Raw genomic sequence first — 23669 nt, 5'->3', positions numbered from 1 at the left:
GTACAGGAAACTGTGACATTTCCAAAGGAAAGCGATTTTGTTAATGGCCTGGGGAGAACACTGGAGTAGTAGAGCGAAACTCACTGCAACCATCGATTGACCATGCTTGAATCGGTCAAAAAGGACTATTCGGTACTCTGTGAACGCTCTCTGTACAGTGAGAAATTGAGAGAATGGAACGAACTGACATCAGGTTGATGAATGAACATTTCTATTCTGACAGTATGTATGTTGTAGTGTTGTTATATTAAACAGGAACTGTAAAGCAGGCCTTTCAAGGAGACCTCACAGGACCTGGAAGCGGAGAAATCGCCTACACTGCACCTCGAGCTGCCATGGAAGATGATGTTCCTGAATCACAGGACGACGAAGCCTCTGAAATAAATCTTGCGAATCTGCCTGAAAACTTTAGGCACCACAAGCTAGCTACTTTCCTAGGGACACCATTTCGACATCAGAAAATGATGTCTGAAACTCAGAAGCGTGAAGTCATGGGAGGGGTAAAGCATACAATTAACTAAATACTGCGTCAATAATATCCAGTGACCAGTCACGAAAGGACCTCCCTTGTGAAACGCTGTCTACCAAACAAAACTAAATTCGGCCGCAGAAACGACGGTCACCCTAGAGAACACCCAGACCTGTGTGACGTTGTTTGTCAGACTGTTCAGATAGAATCTGAGAGCGACTTTGGTCCTAAAATGCTGGAAATTAATTCAGATATTTTTAAGAAGGGTACATTTGGTTTATGTTTTCAGTATTACTTTTACATTCTGCTGATTTGCCGGACGGTATAATAAGTCTTTGTTGTACCACCATCAACAAAACTATAGAAGTTTGCTTTGTTGGCGGATATTGGCGACAGTCGGACTCCCACACGTAATTGATCGAAACGTGATTTCTTATTGGAATGAAAACGGACAAATTTTTCCGGCTCTCCAGAAGATCGTCAGGAATATAGGATGGATCAAAAAGAATCAACCGATTGTGCACATCTATTTTTTGAAACTAATAAACATATACAATATAAGGACTATGGTATGAAGATTAGCGTCTCCAAAACGAAAGTAATGTCAGCGGGAAAGAGGTATATACGGATTGAGTGCCAAATAGGAGGAACAAAGTTAGAACAGGTGGACGGCTTCAAGTACTTAGGATGCATATTCTCACAGGATGGCAACATAGTGAAAGAACTGGAAGCGAGGTATAGCAAAGCTAATGCAGTGAGCGCTCAGCTACGATCTACTCTCTTCTGCAAGAAGGAAGTCAGTACCAAGACTAAGTTATCTGTGCACCGTTCAATCTTTCGACAAACTTTGTTGTATGGGAGCGAAAGCTGGGTGGATTCAGGTTACCTCATCAACAGGGTTGAGGTTACGGTAATAGTAGATGGGAACCATGGCAGGAGGGTGTCCACAATGAGGAAATCAAAGAAAAACTGGGAATGAACTCTATAGATGTAGCAGTCAGGGCGAACAGGCTTAGATGGTGGGGTCATGTTACACGCATGGGAGAAGCAAGGTTACCCAAGAGACTCATGGGTTCAGCAGTAGAGGGTAGGAGGAATCGGGGTAGACCAAGGAGAAGGTACCTATATTCGGTTAAGAATGATTTTGAAGTAATAGGCTTAACATCAGAAGAGGCACCAATATTAGGGGATCATGGAGGAATTTTATAAGGGGGCTATGCTCCAGACTGAACGCTGAAAGGCATAGTCAGTCTTAAATGATGATGATGATGAATGAATTTTGTTTTTTGATGAATAGGAAACTCAAAAAGGTTTTTTTCATACCTTTTCATAGGTGTTCAATATGACCCCCCCAACCCTTCTTGAGATTCACGGCCTATATAAATGCGATATTCAAATTGTTCCCACATTGCAGCGAGCATGTCTAGAGTTACAGCTTCCACAGCTGTTTTTATGAAATGCCTAAGTTCATTCATTGCTGTTCGTAACGGAGGCACATAAACAGAGTCTTTTATAAACCCGCCCAAGAAATAATTGCATACAGCCAGATCTGGTGACCCTGGATGCCAGTAATGTAAGGCTGAATCATTTGGTTCTGTGCGCCTGTCAATTGTTCAGTAATGGTTTGATTTAGAAATCCCCGCACTTCCAGATGCCAGTCTCGCTGTGCATCATCCTGCTGGTAAATGAAGTCGTTCGAAACAGTCTCCGTGGGAAAAGACAAGCATATCGAGGTATGTGCTTCCGGTAACAGTGTACCCGGCAAAGAAAAATGAACAACACACCTTTTCCCATGAAACTCCACAAAACACATTAAATTTTGGAGAATCCCTCTCACGTTGTACAACTTCATGTAGTTGTTCCTTACCTCATATTCTCACACTGTGACGGTTCACCTCTCCATTTAAATGGGATGTTGCTTCGTCACTAAACACTAAGCGTGGAAGAAAACTGCCATCCTCCAACTTTCCAAGAACGAGATTTCAGAACTCCCCACGTTGTTGTTTGTCACCTTCACGAAGAGCTTGCAGTAGCTTAATTTTGTATGGTTTCATGTGTAATCGTCGACGTAACACACACCAGACGGACATCGGGGGCGTGTTGAGCTGTCCGGCTGCACGGCAAACGGATTTCTGCGGACACCTTGTGAAACAATGGCGGATGCGTTCGACGCCTGGGTCAGACTCTCGGGGATTTGCCTTCACACACAACCTGTTTCTCTGTATTGTTCATGCCATCGTCCAATGCTCTGTGCTGTAGGAGGATCCACGCCATACGTAGTACGAAAGTCACGCTCAACAGTTATTACGGACCCGCACTGCGCAAAACGTAGAACAAAAAATGTCTCTGAGCACTATGGGACTTAGCATCTGAGGTCATCAGTCCCTTAGAACTACTTAAACCTAACTAACCTAAGGACACCACACACATCCATGCCCGAGGCAGGATTCGAACCTGCGACCGCGGCTGTCGCGCGGCTCCAGACTGTAGCACCTAGAACCGCTCGGCCAAAACGTAGAACACAAAACGCTTTCTGTTGTCCCGACACCATTCTTACGAGAACTGAAGTGGGCGCACACTGTTGCTACCTGTTCATTCACAGCTAGTAATATCGATTGTAACAAAGAAAATAAAGTAATTTCTTTTTATAGATTTTAGCTTTAAATATAACACATGATGCACAAAATCATAGCTGAGACAATACTCGCCTGTTCAAAGTTCGAATATTAATTCTGGTATCGACTACTTCTGTTGAGAAAACGTAATGCTAGGGGTGGATGTCCCTTTACAGTGTATAATGGCCGAGAGATCTGTAGGAATAAAACTTAAAAAGAAGATATTCAAAGCGTAAAGAAACGTATCTAATAAGATGTATTAGGAACTGCATGTGTCCATATTAACAGCAAATAGCGTTTCAAAAAATTGCTCCGATTATACTTCTAAGCATTTTTTCCGCATGCATCGTGTAAAATGTAATTCTTTTAACATAGAAAAATATTTCGGTCGCATCAACGTAGCGTGAAACGGTTTTCACAGTATGTAGGGAAAACTCTCAATGGGAGGAGATAGCAAACAGCACGTGTAGAGAGTTGAGCCCCCCGTAAAAGATCAAACGTGTTTGACTGAATCGCTCTTATCTAGCCACGGGTTTGCCAAGCAAGCCCTTACACGTTCAAACAATGTTTGTCAGATTAACCTCACTTTGAAGCAGACACTATTCGTGTTCGTGTGTGTTTTGAGAGTAGTGAGAACGGCAACAAATGCAGATCAAGTAGTCGTGGCATTGACTTCGGAGCTAAAGAAGGAGAAGAAAACAACACTCTGGCCCAGGTAATGACTTGAAATGAGAGATGTACCCATGAAAATTTGCTAAAGAAAATATTATTCACAGAACGCGATGATTACATCAACTGTCTTCGAACGGACAATGTAACTTAAAAAAAATAAAAAAAACTTATTAAGTCCCTTCTAAAAGAGCAAACTTTCCTGTGAATTTCGCAGTTATCTAGTCACAGATGTGTCAAACAAGCCACTACAAGTACTACGAAAATTTGTCAAATTAATCTTATTACTGAAGCAGACACTTTCCGTGTTCGCTGTAATTTGGCACTAGCCGGAATGGCTACAAATTCAGATAAGCCCTTTCCAACATTGTCTCTGGCACTGTGTTTAAAGAAGAAGGGAACAAGACGTTGGTCCAGGGAATATTTTAAAAAGAGAAATATGCAACTGGAAAACTGTTAATGGAAATGTTTCTGTCAGACCCTGATGATTGCATCAACTTTCTGCGGATGGACAGTGAAACGTTTAATAGTTTGTTTAGCGTTACTTCATCCTCTCATTGAAAAAGAAGACACAAATATGCGGGTCCTCTAATGACAGGTCATTAAAACACCGCATCGTGGGAACATACACTACCGGAAATTGAAATAAGAACACCGTGAATTCATTGTCCCAGGAAGGGGAAACTTTATTAACACATTCCTGGGGTCAGATACATCACATGATCACACTGACAGAACCACAGGCACATAGACACAGGCAACAGAGCATGCACAATGTTGGCACTAGTACAGTGTATATCCACCTTTCGCAGCAATGCAGGCTGCTATTCTCCCATGGAGACGATCGTAGAGATGCTGCATGTAGTCCTGTGGAACGGCTTGCCATGCCATTTCCACCTGGCGCCTCAGTTGGACCAGTGTTCGCGCTGGACGTGCAGACCGCGTGAGACGACGCTTCATCCAGTCCCAAACATGCTCAATGGGGGACAGATCCGGAGATCTTGCTGGCCAGGGTAGTTGACTTACACCTTCTAGAGCACGTTGGGTGGCACGGGATACATGCGGACGTGCATTGTCCTGTTGGAACAGCAAGTTCCCTTGCCGGTCTAGGAATGGTAGAACGATGGGTTCGATGACGGTTTGGATGTACTGTGCACTATTCAGTGTCCCCTCGACGATCACCAGTGGTGTACGGCCAGTGTAGGAGATCGCTCCCCACACCATGATGCCGGGTGTTGGCCCTGAGTGCCTCGGTCGTATGCAGTCCTGATTGTGGCGCTCACCTGTACGGCGCCAAACACGCATACGACCATCATTGGCACCAAGGCAGAAGCGACTCTCATCGCTGAAGACGACACGTCTCCATTCGTCCCTCCATTCACGCCTGTCGCGACACCACTGGAGGTGGGCTGCACGATGTTGGGGCGTGAGCGGAAGACGGCCTAACGGTGTGCGGGACCGTAGCCCAGCTTCATGGAGACGGTTGCGAATGGTCCTAGCCGATACCCCAGGAGCAACAGTGTCCCTAATTTGCTGGGAAATGGCGGTGCGGTCCCCTACGGCACTGCGTAGGATCCTACGGTCTTGGCGTGCATCCGTGCGTCGCTGCGGTCCGGTCCCAGGTCGACGGACACGTGCACCTTCCGCCGACCACTGGCGACAACATCGATGTACTGTGGAGACCTCACGCCCCACGCGTTGAGCAATTCGGCGGTACGTCCACCCGGCCTCCCGCTTGCCCACTATACGCCCTCGCTCAAAGTCCGTCAACTGCACATACGGTTCACGTCCACGCTGTCGCGGCATGCTACCAGTGTTAAAGACTGCGATGGAGCTCCGTATGCCACGGCAAACTGGCTGACACTGACGGCGGCGGTGCACAAATGCTGCGCAGCTAGCGCCATTCGACGGCCAACACCGCGGTTCCTGGTGTGTCCGCTGTGCCGTGCGTGTGATCATTGCTTGTACAGCCCTCTCGCAGTGTCCGGAGCAAGTATGGTGGGTCTGACACACCGGTGTCAGCGTGTTCTTTTTTCCATTTCCAGGAGTGTATAACCCACATCAGCTGTGTAAGAAACAGAGAACTTCGATTTCTTTTTTTCATTCCACTCCTCTTGTATGCAACTGTATGCGTAAAATATTGATTTTTTTCATAACCTCTTCATGCGTAATACACTGAAGCGCCAAAGAAACTGGTATGCGTATTCATATATTGTGATATGTAAACAGGCCCAATACGGTGCTGTGGTCAGCAACACCTATATAAGACAAGTGTCTGGCGCAGTTGTTCGATAGGCAATGGCTGATTACCAATATTTAAGTAAATCTGAGCGTGGTGTTACAGTTAGCACACGAGCGATGGGACATAGCATCTCCGATGTAGCGATGAAGAGGGGATATCCCTGTACGACCATTTCACGAGTGTACCTTGAATATCAGAAATCCAGTAAAACATTAAATCTCCGACATCCCTGCTGCCGGAAAAAGATCCTGCAAGAACGAGATCAAAGAGGACCGAAGAGAATAGTTCAACGTGACAAAAGTGCAACCCTTCCGCAAATTGCTGCAGTTTTCAGCGCTGAGCCATGAACGAATGTCAGCGTGCGAACCATTCAACGAAACATAATCGAAATGAGCTTTCAGAGCTGAAGGGCCACTCATGTGCCCTTGATGACTCCACGACACAAAGCTGTACACCTCGCCTGGGCCCGTCAATACCGACACTGGACTGTTGATGACTGGAAACATGTTACCTGGGCGGACGAGTCTCTTTTCAAATTGTATCGCGCGGATGGACGTTTACGGGTATGCAGACAACCTCGGAATCCATGGACCCTGCATGTCAGCAGAGGCTGTTCAAGCTGGCGGAGGTTTTATAATGGTGTGGGGCGTTGTGCAGTTGGAGTGATATGGGACCCCTGATACTCCTAGATACGACTCTGTCAGCTGTGTACGTAAGTGTCCTGTCTGATCAGCTGCATCCATTCAAGTCCATTGTGCAGTCTGACGCACCTGTGGTAAGTCCAGCAGCACAATGCGGCATCCCACACGTCCAGAATTGCTACAGGAACACTCTTCTCAGTTTAAACACTTCCTCTGGCCATCACACTCCCCAGAAATGAACATTACTGAGCAAATCTGGGATGCCTTGCAACGCGCTGTTCAGATGAGGATTCCATCCCCTCGTATTCTTACGGATTTATGGACAGCCCTGCAGGATTCATGATGTCAGTTACCTCCAGCACTGATTCAGACATTAGTCGAGTCCGTGCCAAGTTCCTTGAGACAGAGAAGTTGCTGTCCATGCATCAGCACGGATATAGAAAGCATCGCTCCTGCGAAACGCAACGCGCCCTGTTTTCACATGATATCTTGCGAACCATGTATGAAGGATATCAGACAGATGCCATATTCGTAGACTTCCGGAAAGTGTTTGACTCGGTGCCCCACTTCAGACTCCTAACTAAGGTACGAGCATATGGGATTGGTTCCCAAATATGTGAGTGGCTCGAAGAGTTCTTAAGTGATAGAACCCAGTACGTTTTCTCGATGGTGAATGTTCATCGGAGGTGAGGGTATCATCTGGAGTGCCCCTGGGAAGTGTGGTAGGTCCGCTGTTGTTTTCTATCTACATAAATGATCTTTTGGATATGGTGGATATCAATGTGCGGCTGTTTGGTGATGATGCTGTGGTGTGCGGGAAGGTGTCGTCGTTGAGTGACTGTGGGAAGATACAAGATGACTTGGACAGGATTTGTGATTGGTGTAAGGAATGGCAGCTAACTCTAAATATAGATAAATGTAAATTAATGCGGATGAATAGGAAAAAGAATCCTGTAATGTTTGAATACTCCATTAGTAGTGTAGCGCTCGACACAGTCACGTCGATTAAATATTTGGGCGTAACATTGCAGAGCGACATGAAGTGGGACAAGCATGTAATGGCAGTTGTGGGGAAGGGGGATAGTCATCTTCGGTTCATTGGTAGAATTTTGGGTAGATGTGGTTCATCTGTAAAGGAGACCGCTTATAAAACACTAATACGACCTATTCTTGAGTACTGTTCGAGCGTTTGGGATCCCTATCAGGTCGGACTGAGGGAGGACATAGAAGCAATTCAGAGGCGGGCTGCTAGATTTGTTACTGGTGTGGTGTCACCGCCAGACACCACACTTGCTAGGTGGTAGCCTTTAAATCGGCCGCGGTCCGTTAGTATATGTCGGACCCGCGTGTCGCCACTGTCAGTGATAGCAGACCGAGCGCCACCACACGGCAGGTCTAGAGAGACGTACTGGCACTCGCCCCAGTTGTACAGCCGACTTTGCAAGGAAAGGTTCACTGACAAATACGCTGTCATTTGCCGAGACGATGATTAGAATAGCCTTCAGCTACATTTGCTACGACCTAGCAAGGCGCCGTATTCAATTGATAATTAATATTATGAAGCATGTACCGTAACGAGAGATGTTCTACAATTGTGGATTAAAGTTAAGTATTATATCAACTACGTACTTTATTTGCAGTACTGTCCTGTTCCAGACCTCACGCCAGTCAGCGTGTAATTAAACGCGTGCATTTCGGCCTCCTCTAGAAAAACAGTGTTGGTTTTTATGCCAACACTACAACTGGTAGGTTTGATCATCACGCGAGTGTTACGGAAATGCTTCAGGAACTCGGGTGGGAGTCTCTAGAGGAAAGGAGGCGTTTTTTTCGTGAATCGCTACTGAGGAAATTTAGAGAACCAGCATTTGAGGCTGACTGCAGCACAGTTTTGCTGCCGCCAGCTTATATTTCGCGGAAAGACCACAAAGATAAGATAAGAGAGATTAGGGCTCGTTCTGTTTGGGAATGGAACAGGGAGAGAAGATGCTAATTGTGGTACGAGGTACCCTCCGCCACGCACCGTATGGTGGACTGCGGAGTATGTATGTAGATGTAGATGTAGAAAACAATTTTTTACTAAATATATACGCGAAACGTTGACACAAACCACGTCCGCCGTCTTGCGAAAGTTTCCGTCAATCAAAATTTCTCTCAAACACGTCAAACAGGATCTGTGCTTGACAAACACAGCAAACTGCAGCGCACACGGTGAAATATTTGGCAAGCGTAGTGAAGTTTGACAAAATGTTTGACAGTGTACGGGGGCTTTAGAGCTCGGTACGCAGCGCGGGATGTATACCTGACAGGCGGCCCTGCCCATCCAGTGCGGCGGGCTGTGCAGAGCAATGCTACGGGCCGGCATCCTGAGCCGAGGCAGTGTAGCGCAGCAGTCCGCCTTGAACCTGACCCAGGCCTTCGTAATGTATCGAATACGGCAGCAGGATTGTGAAACGCAGAGCATGGGAAGAATTGTGTCAACTGTTTATTTCAGGATCTGCAAACGGAACAACAGATTTGAAAAACCAAAAAGGTATGTGTTTTAGAATTATCTGTACAATACGTTATATTATTATGTACAAGTCTTAGAAATCGCCAGATCGAATTTTGTTCAATTGCCATTTCACTGCACCTTCTTCACTTGCAAAGAATTCAGCAAATTTATCTCTGATAACAGCGGCTGATTTGTTCCTTGCTCTCGGCATTTGGGCTTCCTCGACTCCGTGTAGGCCAGCGATGTTCATTGTGTCTTCGAATGTATACCCACCTCTACGACGAACGAAATTATGTAATATGCAGCATGGTTTTATTATTTTTGAGAACTGTGGTGTGCGTAATGTAAGACCTTCGGTACACACACCATCAGATTATTTGACTTGTCGCTCTAACGAAGTATGCGAGTGTCAGGAATATGTCTCGTGGTCTTATCGTGGCGTGTTTATCTTCTGCCGTTAGGTCAGACGATAGAAATGCCACTTGCACGCTTAGAGTAGCAGATTGACTGTGACTAACTTTAAACAGAACTTGATTAATTTTCACACACATTTATTAAAATAATAACAAGCATAAAAATTACTTAACTTGGTTCTGGATGCTATTTACAATTGACAATCTAAAGTTCCTTTGGTCTTGGTACGTTAATCTTATTCTCACATATCTCTGATACTTGACAAAGTGTCTATACATTTATCTTCATGGCTATGTACAGGAATATGGTAATCTTATTAGGCGCAGACTGAAACTTGACTGTAGACTGGTGCAGACTAATGTAGACTGGTACAGACTGGTGCAGACAAATGCACAGACTAATGCAGACTGATGCAGACTGACTAATCGGAGGTCTGTACGCTCGTTATAATACCTCGAGCGTTCAGGTATCACTGCGCGAGTGTGATCCGCGAGGAGAAAAGGTTCTACGTTAGCAGCAATCTCATTGGCTGCGTTACATATTAATACGCGGATCGGCGGAAGCAGAATTTGGTCCGTGTCTATGACAGCGCCATCTCGTAGTGCGGAGACGGACGAACGCTGCACCTGCGTTGTTGTGCTTAGCGGGGCGCGCTCTAGTGGGAAAGTTGTGTACGCGCTGACTACGCGGAACTACGTACACAACAAGGCCAAATCAATTGAAACATTGGGTGGACGATGGAATATTCTCAATTTGCTGCTGAATATTCCACATGTATACTCTATGAAACGTCTCGCTCGTGATAAACGATAATTATATAGCGTTTTGATGACCGACAAATTATTTCCACCATTGGGCCTTTGCATATATTCTGTCAAAAGCAAATGATTCATCACCGACGAATGTAAATGGCAGTTGCTCTCCTCCACCACATATTGGTGTCGGTCTAGGAATGTTCAGTTTGTTGTCTCTTATCTTATTTAATAGTGTACTGTTTTTGAAGATTTGTGAATCTGGACTTTTGCCATATGACCCGACATCTATGTAAACGAAATTATAATTTGCATCAGAAACTGCTAATAACAGAATTGAGAAAAAGTGTTGTAGTTAAAGTAAAGTGAGCCACTATGCCGGGGCGTAATCAGACGCATGTGTCTACCATCTGTTGCCCCTATACAGTTTGGAAAATCTGCATTTGTCTTGAAACCTTCTGCAATATTCAACCAGTCCTCTTCAGTAAGCATCGGAAATATAGATTCGTTCAGAACATTGCAAATATTTTGACAAGTGTCCTCTACTATGCTTGAGATGGTAGAAACTCTACATTTATATGTGTAATGTAGATGTATGAATGTATTTACTGATGCCAAATATCTGAAATCAGAAAAGAAATATTTTTATTTCAGCAATACAGTTGCAAAAGAGGTGGAAAAACGTAAGAGATTCGTACGCTCGAGAGCTGCATAACAGAAAAAGGTGAAGACTGGTTCAGCAGCAGACGCCAGAAAGCAGTACGTTTTCTTCAAGCAACTTTCGTTTTTAGCGCCTGTATGTGAAACTAAACCTCCTGTTGAGAAAGACGCAGACAATATGACAAATGAAGAGTCAATCACTTATCAAGAACCATCCCCTAATGTCTCAGGCTCTAGCGTTTCCAAAAAGAGACTTTCAGAAGAGCAGGAATTGTTTAGGATACTTGCAGAAAGTGTTCAAAAGAAATCAAAATTGATGGAGGAAGATCCTGATAGATTATTTCTCTTGTCTATGCTACCTCCCTCCACCCATGAACCATGGACCTTGCCGTTGGTGGGGAGGCTTGCGTGCCTCAGCGATACAGATGGCCGTACCGTAGGTGCAACCACAACGGAGGGGTATCTGTTGAGAGGCCACACAAACATGTGGTTCCTGAAGAGGGGCAGCAGCCTTTTCAGTAGTTGCAGGGGCAACAGTCTGGATAATTGACTGATCTGGCCTTGTAACATTAACCAAAACGGCCTTGCTGTGCTGGTACTGCGAACGGCTGAAAGCAAGGGGAAACTACAGCTGTAATTTTTCCCGAGGACATGCAGCTTTACTGTATGATTAAATGATGATGGCGTCCTCTTGGGTAAAATATTCCGGAGGTAAAATAGTCCCCCATTCGGATCTCCGGGCGGGGACTACTCAGGAGGACGTCGTTATCAGGAGAAAGAAAATTGGCATTCTACGGATCGGAGCGTGGAATGTCAGATCCCTTAATCAGGCAGGTAGGTTAGAAAATTTAAAAAGGGAAATGGATAGGTTAAAGTTAGATATAGTGGGAATTAGTGAAGTTCGGTGGCAGGTGATTACAGGGTTATAAATACAAAATCAAATAGGGGTAATGCAGGAGTAGGTTTAATAATGAATAAAAAAATAGGAGTGCGGGTTAGCTACTACAAACAGCATAGTGAACGCATTATTGTGGCCAAGATAGACACAAAGCCCATGCCTACTACAGTAGTACAAGTTTATATGCCAACTAGCTCTGCAGATGATGAAGAAATTGATGAAATGTATGACGAGATAAAAGAAATTATTCGGGTAGTGAAGGGAGACGAAAATTTAATAGTCATGGGTGACTGGAATTCGTCAGTAGGAAAAGGGAGAGAAGGAAACATAGTAGGTGAATATGGATTGGGGTGAAGAAATGAAAGAGGAAGCCGCCTTGTAGAATTTTGCACAGAGCATAACTTAATCGTAGCTAACACTTGGTTCAAGAATCATGAAAGGAGGTTGTATACCTGGAAGAATCCTGGAGATACTAAAAGGTATCAGATAGATTACATAATGGTAAGACAGAGATTTAGGAACCAGGTTTTAAATTGTAAGACATTTCCAGGGGCAGATGTGGATTCTGACCACAATCTATTGGTTATGAACTGCAGATTGAAACTGAAGAAACTGCAAAAAGGCGGGAATTTAAGGAGATGGGACCTGGATAAACTGAAAGAACCAGAGGTTGTAGAGAGTTTCAGGGAGAGCATAAGGGAACAATTGACAGGAATGGGGGAAAGAAATACAGTAGAAGAAGAATGGGTAGCTTTGAGGGATGAAGTAGTGAAGGCAGCAGAGGATCAAGTAGGTAAAAAGACGAGGGCTAATAGAAATCCTTGGGTAACAGAAGAAATATTGAATTTAATTGACGAAAGGAGAAAATATAAAAATGCAGTAAATGAAGCAGGCAAAAAGGAATACAAACGTCTTAAAAATGAGATCGACAGGAAGTGCAAAATGGCTAAGCAGGGATGGCTAGAGGACAAATGTAAGGATGTAGAGGCTTATCTCACTAGGGGTAAGATAGATACTGCCTACAGGAAAATTAAAGAGACCTTTGGAGAGAAGAGAACCACTTGTATGAATATCAAGAGCTCAGATGGCAACCCAGTTCTAAGCCAAGAAGGGAAGGCAGAAAGGTGGAAGGAGTATATAGAGGGTTTATACAAGGGCGATGTACTTGTGGACAATATTATGGAAATGGAAGAGGATGTAGATGAAGGTGAAATGGGAGATAAGATACTGCGTGAAGAGTTTGACAGAGCACTGAAAGGCCTGAGTCGAAACAAGGCCCCGGGAGTAGACAACATTCCATTAGAACTACAGATGGCCTTGGGAGAGCCAGTCATGACAAATCTCTACCATCTGGTGAGCAAGATGTATGAGACAGGCGAAATACCCACAGACTTCAAGAAGAATATAATAATTCCAATCCCAAAGAAAGCAGGTGTTGACAGATGTGAAAATTACCGTACTATCAGTTTAATAAGTCACAGCTGCAAAGTACTAACGCGAATTCTTTACAGACGAATGGAAAAACTAGTAGAAGCGGACCTCGGGGAAGATCAGTTTGGATTCCGTAGAAATGTTGGAACACGTGAGGCAATACTAACCTTACGACTTATCTTAGAAGAAAGATTAAGAAAAGGCAAACCTACCTTTCTAGCATTTGTAGACTTAGAGAAAGCTTTTGACAACGTTAACTGGAATACTCTCTTTCAAATTCTGAAGGTGGCAGGGGTAAAATACAGGGAGCGAAAGGCTATTTACAATTTGTACAGAAACCAGATGGCAGTTATAAGAGTCGAGGGGCATGAAAGGGAAGCAGTGGTTGGGAAAGGAGTGAGACAGGGTTGTAGCCTCTCCCCGATGTTATTCAATCTGTATATTGAGCAAGCAGTAAAGGAAACAAAAGAAAAATTCGGAGTAGGTATTAAAATTCATGGAGAAGAAGTAAAAACTTTGAGGTTCGCCGATGACATTATAATTCTGTCAGAGACAGCAAAGGACTTGGAAGAGCAGTTGAACGGAATGGACAGTGTCTTGAAAGGAGGATATAAGATGAACATCAACAAAAGCAAAACGAGGATAATGGAATGTAGTCAAATTAAATCGGGTGATGCTGAGGGAATTAGATTAGGAAATGAGACACTTAAAGTAGTAAAGGTGTTTTGCTGTTTAGGGAGTAAAATAACTGATGATGGTCGAAGTAGAGAGGATATAAAATGTAGACTGGCAATGGCAAGGAAATCGTTTCTGAAGAAGAGAAATTTGTTAACATCGAGTATAGATTTAAGTGTCAGGAAGTCGTTTCTGAAAGTATTTGTATGGAGTGTAGCCATGTATGGAAGTGAAATATGGACGATAACCAGTTTGGACAAGAAGAGAATAGAAGCTTTCGAAATGTGGTGCTACAGAAGAATGCTGAAGATAAGGTGGGTAGATCACGTAACTAATGAGGAGGTATTGAATAGGATTGGGGAGAAGAGAAGTTTGTGGCACAACTTGACTAGAAGAAGGGATCGGTTGGTAGGACATGTTTTGAGGCATCAAGGGATCACAAATTTAGCATTGGAGGGCAGTGTGGAGGGTAAAAATCGTAGAGGGAGACCAAGAGATCAATACACTAAGCAGATTCAGAAGGATGTAGTTTGCAGTAGGTACTGGGAGATGAAGAAGCTTGCACAGGATAGAGTAGCATGGAGAGCTGCATCAAACCAGTCTCAGGACTGAAGACCACAACAACAACAACAATGCTACCTCATTTCAAGGCCATACCTGAAGAAAAGCGATTTAATGCCAAATTCGAACTTATGAGTGTGCTGCAAAAATACATCACAAACGATACTGCTCATGGAAACGTGGCTGTATCACAGGAAAATGTTAAGTGGAACGCCCTTTGTGGAAAATGGCTCATCTGCTTCCGTGGCCACTTATATGGTACAGCTGGCTCAGTCATCACAAAGGGCATCGTTGGAATCGCCGTCTCAGTTTTCTGACACATAAGTGTTCGAAGATTTGTTTTAGAATGTCTACACATATTGTAATTTTCTTATAACTGCTAAATTAAAATCATATGTACTTACCTTAATGTGATGGCCAACCTTTCCTCTGCAGAAATACCGTTTCTCATGCAAGTGTTCTGACGTGAAATATACAGGGTGTTACAAAAAGGTACGGCCGAACTTTCAGGAAACATTCCTCACACACAAATAAAGAAAAGATGTTATGTGGACATGTGTCCGGAAACGCTTAATTTCCATGTTAGAGCTCATTTTCCATGTACTTCCACCTACGCTCAATGGAGCACGTTATCATGATTTCATACGGTATACTCTACCTGTGCTGCTAGAACATGTGCCTTTACAAGTACCACACAACATGTGGTTCATGCACGATGGAGCTCCTGCACATTTCAGTCGAAGTGTTCGTACGCTTCTCAACAACAGATTCGGTGACCGATGGATTGGTAGAGGTGGACCAATCCCATTGCCTCCACGCTCTCCTGACCTCAACCCCCTTTCATTTATGGGGGCATTTGAAAGCTTTGGTCTACGCAACCCCGGTACCAAATGTAGAGACTCTTCGTGCTCGTACTGTGGACGGTTGTGATACAATACGCCATTCTCCAGGGCTGCATCAGCGCATCAGGGATTCCATGCGACGGAGGGTGGATGCATGTATCCCCGCTAACGGAGGACATTTTGAACATTTCCTGTAACAAAGTGTTTGAAGTCACGCTGGTACGTTCTGTTGCCGTGTGTTTCCATTCCATGATTAATATGATTAGAAGAGAAGTAATAAAATGAGCTCTAACATGGAAAGTAAGCGTTTCCGGACACATGTCCACATAACATATTTTCTTTCTTTGTGTGTGAGGAATGTTTCCTGAAAGTTTGGCCGTACCTTTTTGTAACACCCTGTATATTTTCAGCAAATGTGGTAGTTCCTCTAAGGTCGGTACTGACATGCTGAAGTGGTTGAAGAACTTGGACTGTCTTCACGTAACTTACGATATGCAGTATAGAAGTGTCCGTATATTATACGAGTGATGCACATTGGGTGTTGTCAGTATTTACGTTTACAACGTTCGCGCCTGAATTTTCTTTTGACCAGCGAAGCCAAAGCCAATACTACTTCGTCTGAGTCCACGTTATCGACAGAGCGGGATGTACACGACGTGAGCAGCGGCGATTACGCGCAGCAGCGGCGCTGCTAAGCAGAGTTAGCGCCCGTGTGTCAGAGGCCCAAGGCTGCAACGTGCCGTGCTATTCATATTGCCCCATATGACTGTACTTTCCTCCCCAGCTGCTATGTAGCTCATTTCTTTCACCACCGGTCTGTCACAAGGTAAGTCGAAGAGCAGTGCACCCTGCGACCGTAATTATGCTGCATATTTCTTTGAATGCTGAACTAATGTGCTTATGTCTTGCAGTCACTGAGTGCCTTTGGTGTGCTTCTCAGTATATTCATATAGTTTCGCACATTACGTTGACTGCTTCCACACGTGCATTATTTACATTTAAATCTCAGCTGCAGAGGGACCCTGCCACTTCTTCCTAGTTTCAACTTGTATGTTTAAACGCGTTTATTTTTTTTATCAGTCTTCTTACTATTATTCAGCCTTCTTACTATTATGATGCAGCCCACTTTCCTTTCCTGTCCCAACCTCTTCAGCACAGAGTAGCTCTTGCAATCTGCTTGCTCAAATATTTGCTGGATGTGTACCAAATTCTGCCTTCATCAACAATTTTTATCCTTTACAGCTCCCTGTAATTTCCTGGTGCCTTAACACATTTCCAGTCATCTTGTCCCTTTTTGTTGTCAGTGTTTTTCCCATATTCCTTCCTTTGCTGATTCTGTTCGTTATTTCATCTGTACACCTGATTTTCAACATTTCTCTGTAGCATCACATCTGAAACGCTTCGATTCTCTTCTGCTCTGGCTTTCACTCGGACCACAACTCACTGCTCACTGACATACTGTCGTGCACCAGACGTACAGTCTTGTTGCTAAAATTGAGACTTTCGTCTGACCCTAGAAGACTGCTCTTGGTCAGGAATGGCCTCTTCGCCAGTGCTGGTCTGCTTTCTAGGCCCTCCTCGCCTCGTCCGTCATGGGAAGGTAGCAGAATTCCTCAACTTCTCTGATGCTGAATTTCTCGCTATTCTCATTTCTGCTACATCTCCTCATTTTTATCTATTTCAGAATTACCCGCAACTCCTATTGTATAGTTGATAGACTATTCATTCTGTTCATCAGATCCTACGATTCTTGTTCACTGTCACTGTGGATATACACTACTGGCCATTAAAACTGCTACAACAAGAAGAAATGCAGAAGACAATCGGGTATTCATTGGACAAATATACTGGAACTGATATATGAATACATTTTCATGCAATTTGGGTGCATAGATCCTGTGAAATCAGTACCCAGAACAACCACCTCTGGCCGTAATAACGGCCTTGACATGCCTGGGCATTAAGTCAAACAGAGCTTGGATGGCGTATACAGGTACATCTGCCCATGCAGCTTAATAACGATACCACAATTCATCAAGAGTAGTGACTGGCGTACTGTGACGAGCCAGTTGCTCGGTCACCATTGACCAGACATTTTCGATTGGTGAGAGATCTGGAGAACGTGCTGGCCAGGGCAGCAGTCGAATATTTTCTGTATCCAGAAAGGCCCGTACAGGACCTGCAATATGCAGTCGCGCATTATCCTGCTGAAATGTAGGGTTTCGCAGGGATCGAATGAATGGTAGAGCCACGGGTCGTAACACATGTGAAATGTAACGTACACTATTCAAAGTGCCGTCAGTGCGAACAAGAGGTGGCCGAGACGTGTAACCAATGGCACCCCATACCATCACGCCGGGTGTTACGCCAGTATGGCGATGACGAATACACGCTTCGAATGTGCGTTCACCGCGATGTCACCAAACAGGGATGCGAGCATCATGATGCTGTAAACAGAACCTGGATTCATCCGAAAAAATGACGTTTTGCCATTCGTGCATCCAGGTTCGTCCCTGAGTACACTATCGCAGGCGCTCCTGTCTGTGGTGCTGTGTCAATGGTAACCGCAGCCACGGTCTCAAAGCTGACAGTCCAAGCTACTGTAAACGTCGTCGAACTGTTCGTGCAGTTGGTTGTTGTCTTGCAAACGTCCCCATCTGTTGACTCAGGGATCGAGACGTGGCTGCACGATCCGTTACAGCCATACGGATAAGATGCCTGTCATCTCGACTGCTAGTGATACGAGGCCGTTGGGATCCAGCACGGCGTTCCGTATTACCCTTCTGAACCCATTTGGGGCTCGCGTTCATGCCATTTGTTTTTTGGCATTTTGTCGCGTCCAGTGGCGTCTTGTTTCTTCCTTATTGACCGGCGTAACGAAGTTGCAGGCTTGCCTCCTTGAGTGGCAGCAGCAGCGCTTATCGATACTAGTACTGGCGTACTATCTTTGGTGTGACCGCTAGTATTTCCGGGTGGTTGATATTTTGCTTAGAGTGGTTACTGTGCCCTTGGCTGTTTTTAGACGCCAATTTCTGAAGACGTAGTGCTGGCTGTATCCTCAACCTCGGCCGATATTTTCCATCACAGTGCCGTAGGTCGGACGGAATGGAATTGGTTAAATTGTTGGTCGGTCCTTGGGCCGTTCCTAGTTTGGGTTGCCATCCGATTACTGAACTTCAGCTCTTGGCTGCCTGTCTCACCTCACCTTAGCTTTGAGCTACCTCCTCAGGCCAACCCTTGGAACCCTTCTGACCACCACTTGTTACGTTTGTTTTAGATTGTGATTTTCATTTTAGTATGAAGTACTGCGCGGGGCCTTCCGTTGTGAATTAATTCAGTTCTTTTTAAATTTTACACAAAGGCCTTCAGCCGTGTTAAATTAAAATTTTGAAGATTGATTTTTAAAATTTTTTCTTAAAATTTGTTCTATCTGAAATTGTTCGTAATCCAGGCCCTAAGCCGTTTGTTGTTCGGTCTTTCATGTGTGGCCTTCAGCCGAGGATTTACGGGTACCCCTTTTAATAAGGCCTTCAGCCCTGTGTATTCTTTAAAGGAGAATTTTGATAAGGAGGAAGGTGTTTATTTTAAATTGTTTGTCTGACTTGGTGTTCAGGCCTTCAGCTGTTTTTTTTAAATTTGTTTGTGGTCTTCAGCCGTGCAATAAGTTAATATATCAATAATTAGGCTTTCGGCCGTTGTGTTGCAAGTTTAAAAGGAAATTTCATGGTTATAAAAAGATTGCTATTAATGTGTTTCAATTATAGTTGTCCTTCAGACGTATAGTGTAGGCTTTCAGCCGCTAATTGTTTTCAATTGCATGTTTTTCTTTAAAAAATAATTTTTTTACCTTCTATTTTTAGTTGCTTTTGATTTATAAGCCAGATCTTCAGCCGTTCTTGTTATTGATGGGGGTTTTGGTCTTCAGCCCAGAAAGCATCTCAAGTTGTCTTTAGCTAGGCCTTCAGCCGTATTGCCCAACTGTGATCTTTTATAGGGGTTCTTAGAAAAATAAAGTTGTTTTGTTGTGCAACTCGCAGTAACTGTTTACGGCCCCATCCACAATCGTAACCTTATCCTGTGCGCTCTCTGAGTACCTACCAACCAGGTTTCAATGAACCTGCACCGAACTGCACTGACATTTATCCCAAGATCTTGAATCAGACTCTTGATATGCTCTGTCACTTGAAGTGTTTGAAAATTAAATTTGGCTATTGATTATTAACCATGAACAATGAACGTTCGTGGTGTATTAATTAGTGTCTTACAGACCCAACTTGGATGATGGAATGAAAGCAGATTCAGCCTGCACGGAAGTGATGGTCGTTAGCGTGTACTACATAGACCTTGTGAACACTGTCTTGTAGATTGCATTCCTTAGAGACAAACTGGTCTCACCCCAGGCTTATGTTCTGGGGTTCGATAAGCTGTAACTCTTGTTCACCTTTGGTGTTTCTGTAAGGGATATTAACCAGCGCTCTGTACCCGCAGAATGTTGTTAGAGCCGTTCTTATGCCGTTCTCGCAACAGGGAGTTGATGTGTTGTTCCAACCGGATAATGCTCACCCGCACACTACCCGGGAAGCTCAATGTGCTCTGCAAGATGAGCAGCAACTTCCCTGGCCAGCAAGATCTCCAGACATGTCCCAAAATGAGCACGACGAGTTGTTGATGGGGCGAGAAGTGACTCGACCGACTCAGCAACCGACGATCCTTAGAAAACTACATGAACGGGGTGAGCGGGCTTGGAATAAGGTATCCCAGGTCCGTATTCGCCATCTGTACCATCGACTGGGTGAAAGAGTCAACCCCTGCATTGCCGCCATTGGAGGCTACATCATGTACTAATATGAGTGTTTCAGCATGATACCTGGTACCTCATGCTATGAATCTGTAAATATGATCATTTCACACACTATATATACACTGTTGTCACATTAAATCATGCCTGAACTGGAAACCTCAAAAAAGGATGAACTATTTCTTTTGGCAGTGAATTTATTTGGGTGCCCAACAGCACATGTGTTTAATGATCATAGCTAATAAGCTGCAACATATCTTGCAGCTACTGGTACGTCACAAAATAAAAAATTTTGGAACTGATGATAATTAATCGAAACCCTTGGCTGCCGACAGGTGTTGTTGATATACCTCGATGGGGACAGCTGAAAATGAGACTCGAAGCCGGGATCTCCTGCTTACATGGCAAACGCTCTATCCATCTGAGCCACTGAGGGCACAGGTGAATAGGGCGGGCTCAGGGATTTATCCGTCGCACGTCTCCCGTGAGACCCACATTCCCAACTGTCCATAATCTACATATATAATGTTCCTAATAGATATTTGCCCATCCACTCATTTCTCGCACCAAGTGCTGGGAATGTGGATCTCACGAAAGGTGTTTAAGTGATAGGTCCCTGCAGTCGCACTGTTCATCTGTTTCCTCGGTGGCTCAGATGAATAGAGCGTCTGCCATGTAAGCAGGAGATCCCGGGTTCGTGTCCCAATCGAGGCATACATTTTCAGCTGTCCCCATCAAGGTATATCAAAACATGTCGGCAGCTGAGGGTTTCAGTTAATTATCATTTAGTCCAGAAAGCTGCATGGTCACATTAATGGTACCTGTTCTTTCGAGAACACGTACTATCTTCATATATTTTGGAACTGGTTATAAAATAATTATTACCATGCAACGTTACAATTATAGTTTGCAGAAACTATCGATGTGTATCTGCTTGAGTCTTATTCGTGCATAGTGAATGCAGTTTTGCCACCGAAATAACGATGGCTAGTGGTAGAACATTAGTACAGACTAAAATAAATAACAGCTGTCACTTTATTTGAACCAGCTCTCTGCTGTAAATAATAGTTGTTTACTGTTTCCAAGCGAACATCTATTAATATGATTTTTGTAGACTGGGTGGTTGTTGTAATTTGCAGTTGGCTGTTATTAGCTTCTGAAATTGCTAAAAGCAACAAAAGATAAACTACTTTTCATTGCATTCCAAATGAGATTAACTGTTTTGATTCAATGGCAAAATAATTTTCTGAAGTGCAAAGTTGTCGAGTCAATTTGTTTTTCTGGAATCTAAAGTAGTTCCTGGAAAAAGCAAAGTCCTTCTCAGAAACGTTTGCTGACCTCTGTGATAAAGATTTGTCATTTTTTGTGCATCTGCTTGACAACAATTTACTTGTACCAACATTAATAGGGAGTAAAGTTGGGATGTGTCAACGTTTCCAGGGTTAGCAGGTTCATTGGTAAGGTAACGTTGGGAGAAATTAAATGAAATATCATAAACATACTTTTTAAAATGAAAATGGTGTTTTATTATGCGAACTTTGAACTATTGCAACAGTCTGGGATAGTTGTTGAACGGCAAGTATAGGTATTGGAAATTACTTGCTCCATAGGATCAGTGGCTGATGTTTGATCCAGTAAGGATAGAAAAAGTATTACAAGGAATGAGGACGGATGTCAGTATGCAAGGTTCAGTAATGGTAGCCATGGTAACCAAGTCCATGGTAGCCAAGTCCGCTGTATCCCAGACCACGGTAGCCCAGGCCGTAGTAGCCAGCGTATCCTGGGTATCCATATCCGTATCCGTATCCACTGTAGAGTCCAGAAGAGTAGGCCAGGGGGGCGGAGTAGCCGAGGCCGGTGGCGTAGGCCAGGCCGCGCTTCTCCTTGGGGGCGGACTCCTCAGCAGCGAAGACGGCGGCGAACAGGCACAGGGCCAGGACCTGAAAAATGGAGAATAGCGCTGTAGTCAGGAGCATGCAACACGCTGAATTATATGTACACACATTCCCAGTTTTGCGAAGCACAATAATTGGAGAATGGGGATTAAGATTTCACAGGTGAGTGGAAATGATTTACTACGTTCCACAAGGTTCTATTTTGGGTCCTGCGTAATTCCTGAAATCTGCAAATGACATTCTGCAATTGAAGAAGCAGAATTACTGTCATTTTATGATAATGTAAATTGCAACCACATCTTTCCAAAGCTTAAAAACTGCAGAAAGTGGAACAAGATATTACAGGCGAATGGACATTATCGTTTTCGTTCGATGGCGTTCTGTTTAGGGTTCTGAGTACATTCTGACATCTACGAACAACACTATATAGCGGAGCAAGGAGAATTACTGTCATTTTATGATAATTGAGATCATATCCACGTCTTTCAAAGCTTAAAACGTGAAGAAAATGGAATAATATATTACAGGTGTGTGTAAATTATGTATTGTGTTCTCATAGGTTCTATTTAGGTTTCTGTGGAAATACTGATATCTACAAACGAAACTCTGTGAGTGAACAAACAGAATTACTGTCATTTTATGATGATTCAAATCAACCTACATATTTCCAAAGCTCGAAATGTGAAGAAAGTGCAACAAGATATTACAGGTGCGTGGAAATAATGTATTGTGTTCCACTGGGTTCTATATTTGGTTTTGGGTAAATCCTGATATCTACGAACACCATTCTGTAACTGAAGAAGCAGAATTACTGTCATTTTATGATCATTCGAATCACAACAACGTGTTCCCATAGCGTAAGAAGTTTAGACAGGGGAATGAGATATTACAAGTGTGTGTAATATGTTCCATAGGGTTTCATTTTGGTTTCTGTGTGAAACTTATTTACAAACGACGTACTGTAACTGAAGAAGCAATGTTACTGTCATTTTCTGATAATTAAATTCACACTCACATTTTTACAAGTTGATGGAGATACTAAAGTCGCGTGGAAATAATGTATTTGATAAGGGTCTAGTTTCCTAATAGCTATGAACGACATTCTGTGCTAACACCTGTAACTGACGAAAAAGAATTACTGTCATTCCATGATAACTGGAATTACACGAACTCTGTTAACAAGATAAAGCAGTCATCAAGTTGAAGGTTGGTTTGAACACAACAGTGCTTTGTTAGGCGTGGTGTGATGTGGCCTTGCGTTCTTCGAATCATCGAACCGACTGACGTAGCGAATTATAGGAGGACCTATAAATGGATTCCAAACCATACTGGGACTCGGCAGATTTCACTTTACCAATATTTGCCAGATGGGGAAGAAGATGTAAGTGAGACATAAAGTCTTTAACAGAGCAGGGATCGAACCCGAGACATCCGGATCAGTAGTTTGGCACTTTACCACTGTGACAGTGAGCAGACTACAAATCACGAGCATTGCAGTGATCTCTGGTGTGCCCTAGGACATAATATTGAACTTACAGAGACATAAAACTGTCACGAACTTCGTATACACGGAAAGTTCCGAGATGCACACATAAAACTGTATTAATCCTCGTTGT

The 23669-nt window shown here is 43.7% G+C and overlaps 2 protein-coding genes across 4 annotated transcripts in view; both read right to left on the bottom strand.

The window, feature by feature from the left end:
- LOC126424935 (cuticle protein 6.4-like) overlaps positions 1-23669 on the bottom strand; it is a 245477-nt gene that overhangs the window by 27816 nt on the left and 193992 nt on the right. The window lies entirely within an intron of this gene.
- Positions 21658-23669, bottom strand: part of LOC126424936 (cuticle protein 6.4-like) — a 69305-nt gene continuing 67293 nt past the window's right edge. For both annotated transcript variants that reach the window (XM_050087787.1, XM_050087786.1), the window contains exon 2: positions 21658-22098. In XM_050087787.1, the coding sequence (XP_049943744.1) occupies positions 21847-22098 (252 nt within the window). In that variant the 3' untranslated portion in view covers positions 21658-21846. The remainder of the gene's footprint in view (positions 22099-23669) is intronic.

This window comes from Schistocerca serialis, chromosome 10 (assembly GCF_023864345.2).
Source record: "Schistocerca serialis cubense isolate TAMUIC-IGC-003099 chromosome 10, iqSchSeri2.2, whole genome shotgun sequence".
NCBI lineage: Eukaryota > Metazoa > Arthropoda > Insecta > Orthoptera > Acrididae > Schistocerca > Schistocerca serialis.
Note: the sequence above shows the minus strand (reverse complement) of the source record. Positions and strands in the feature narration are given on the sequence as shown.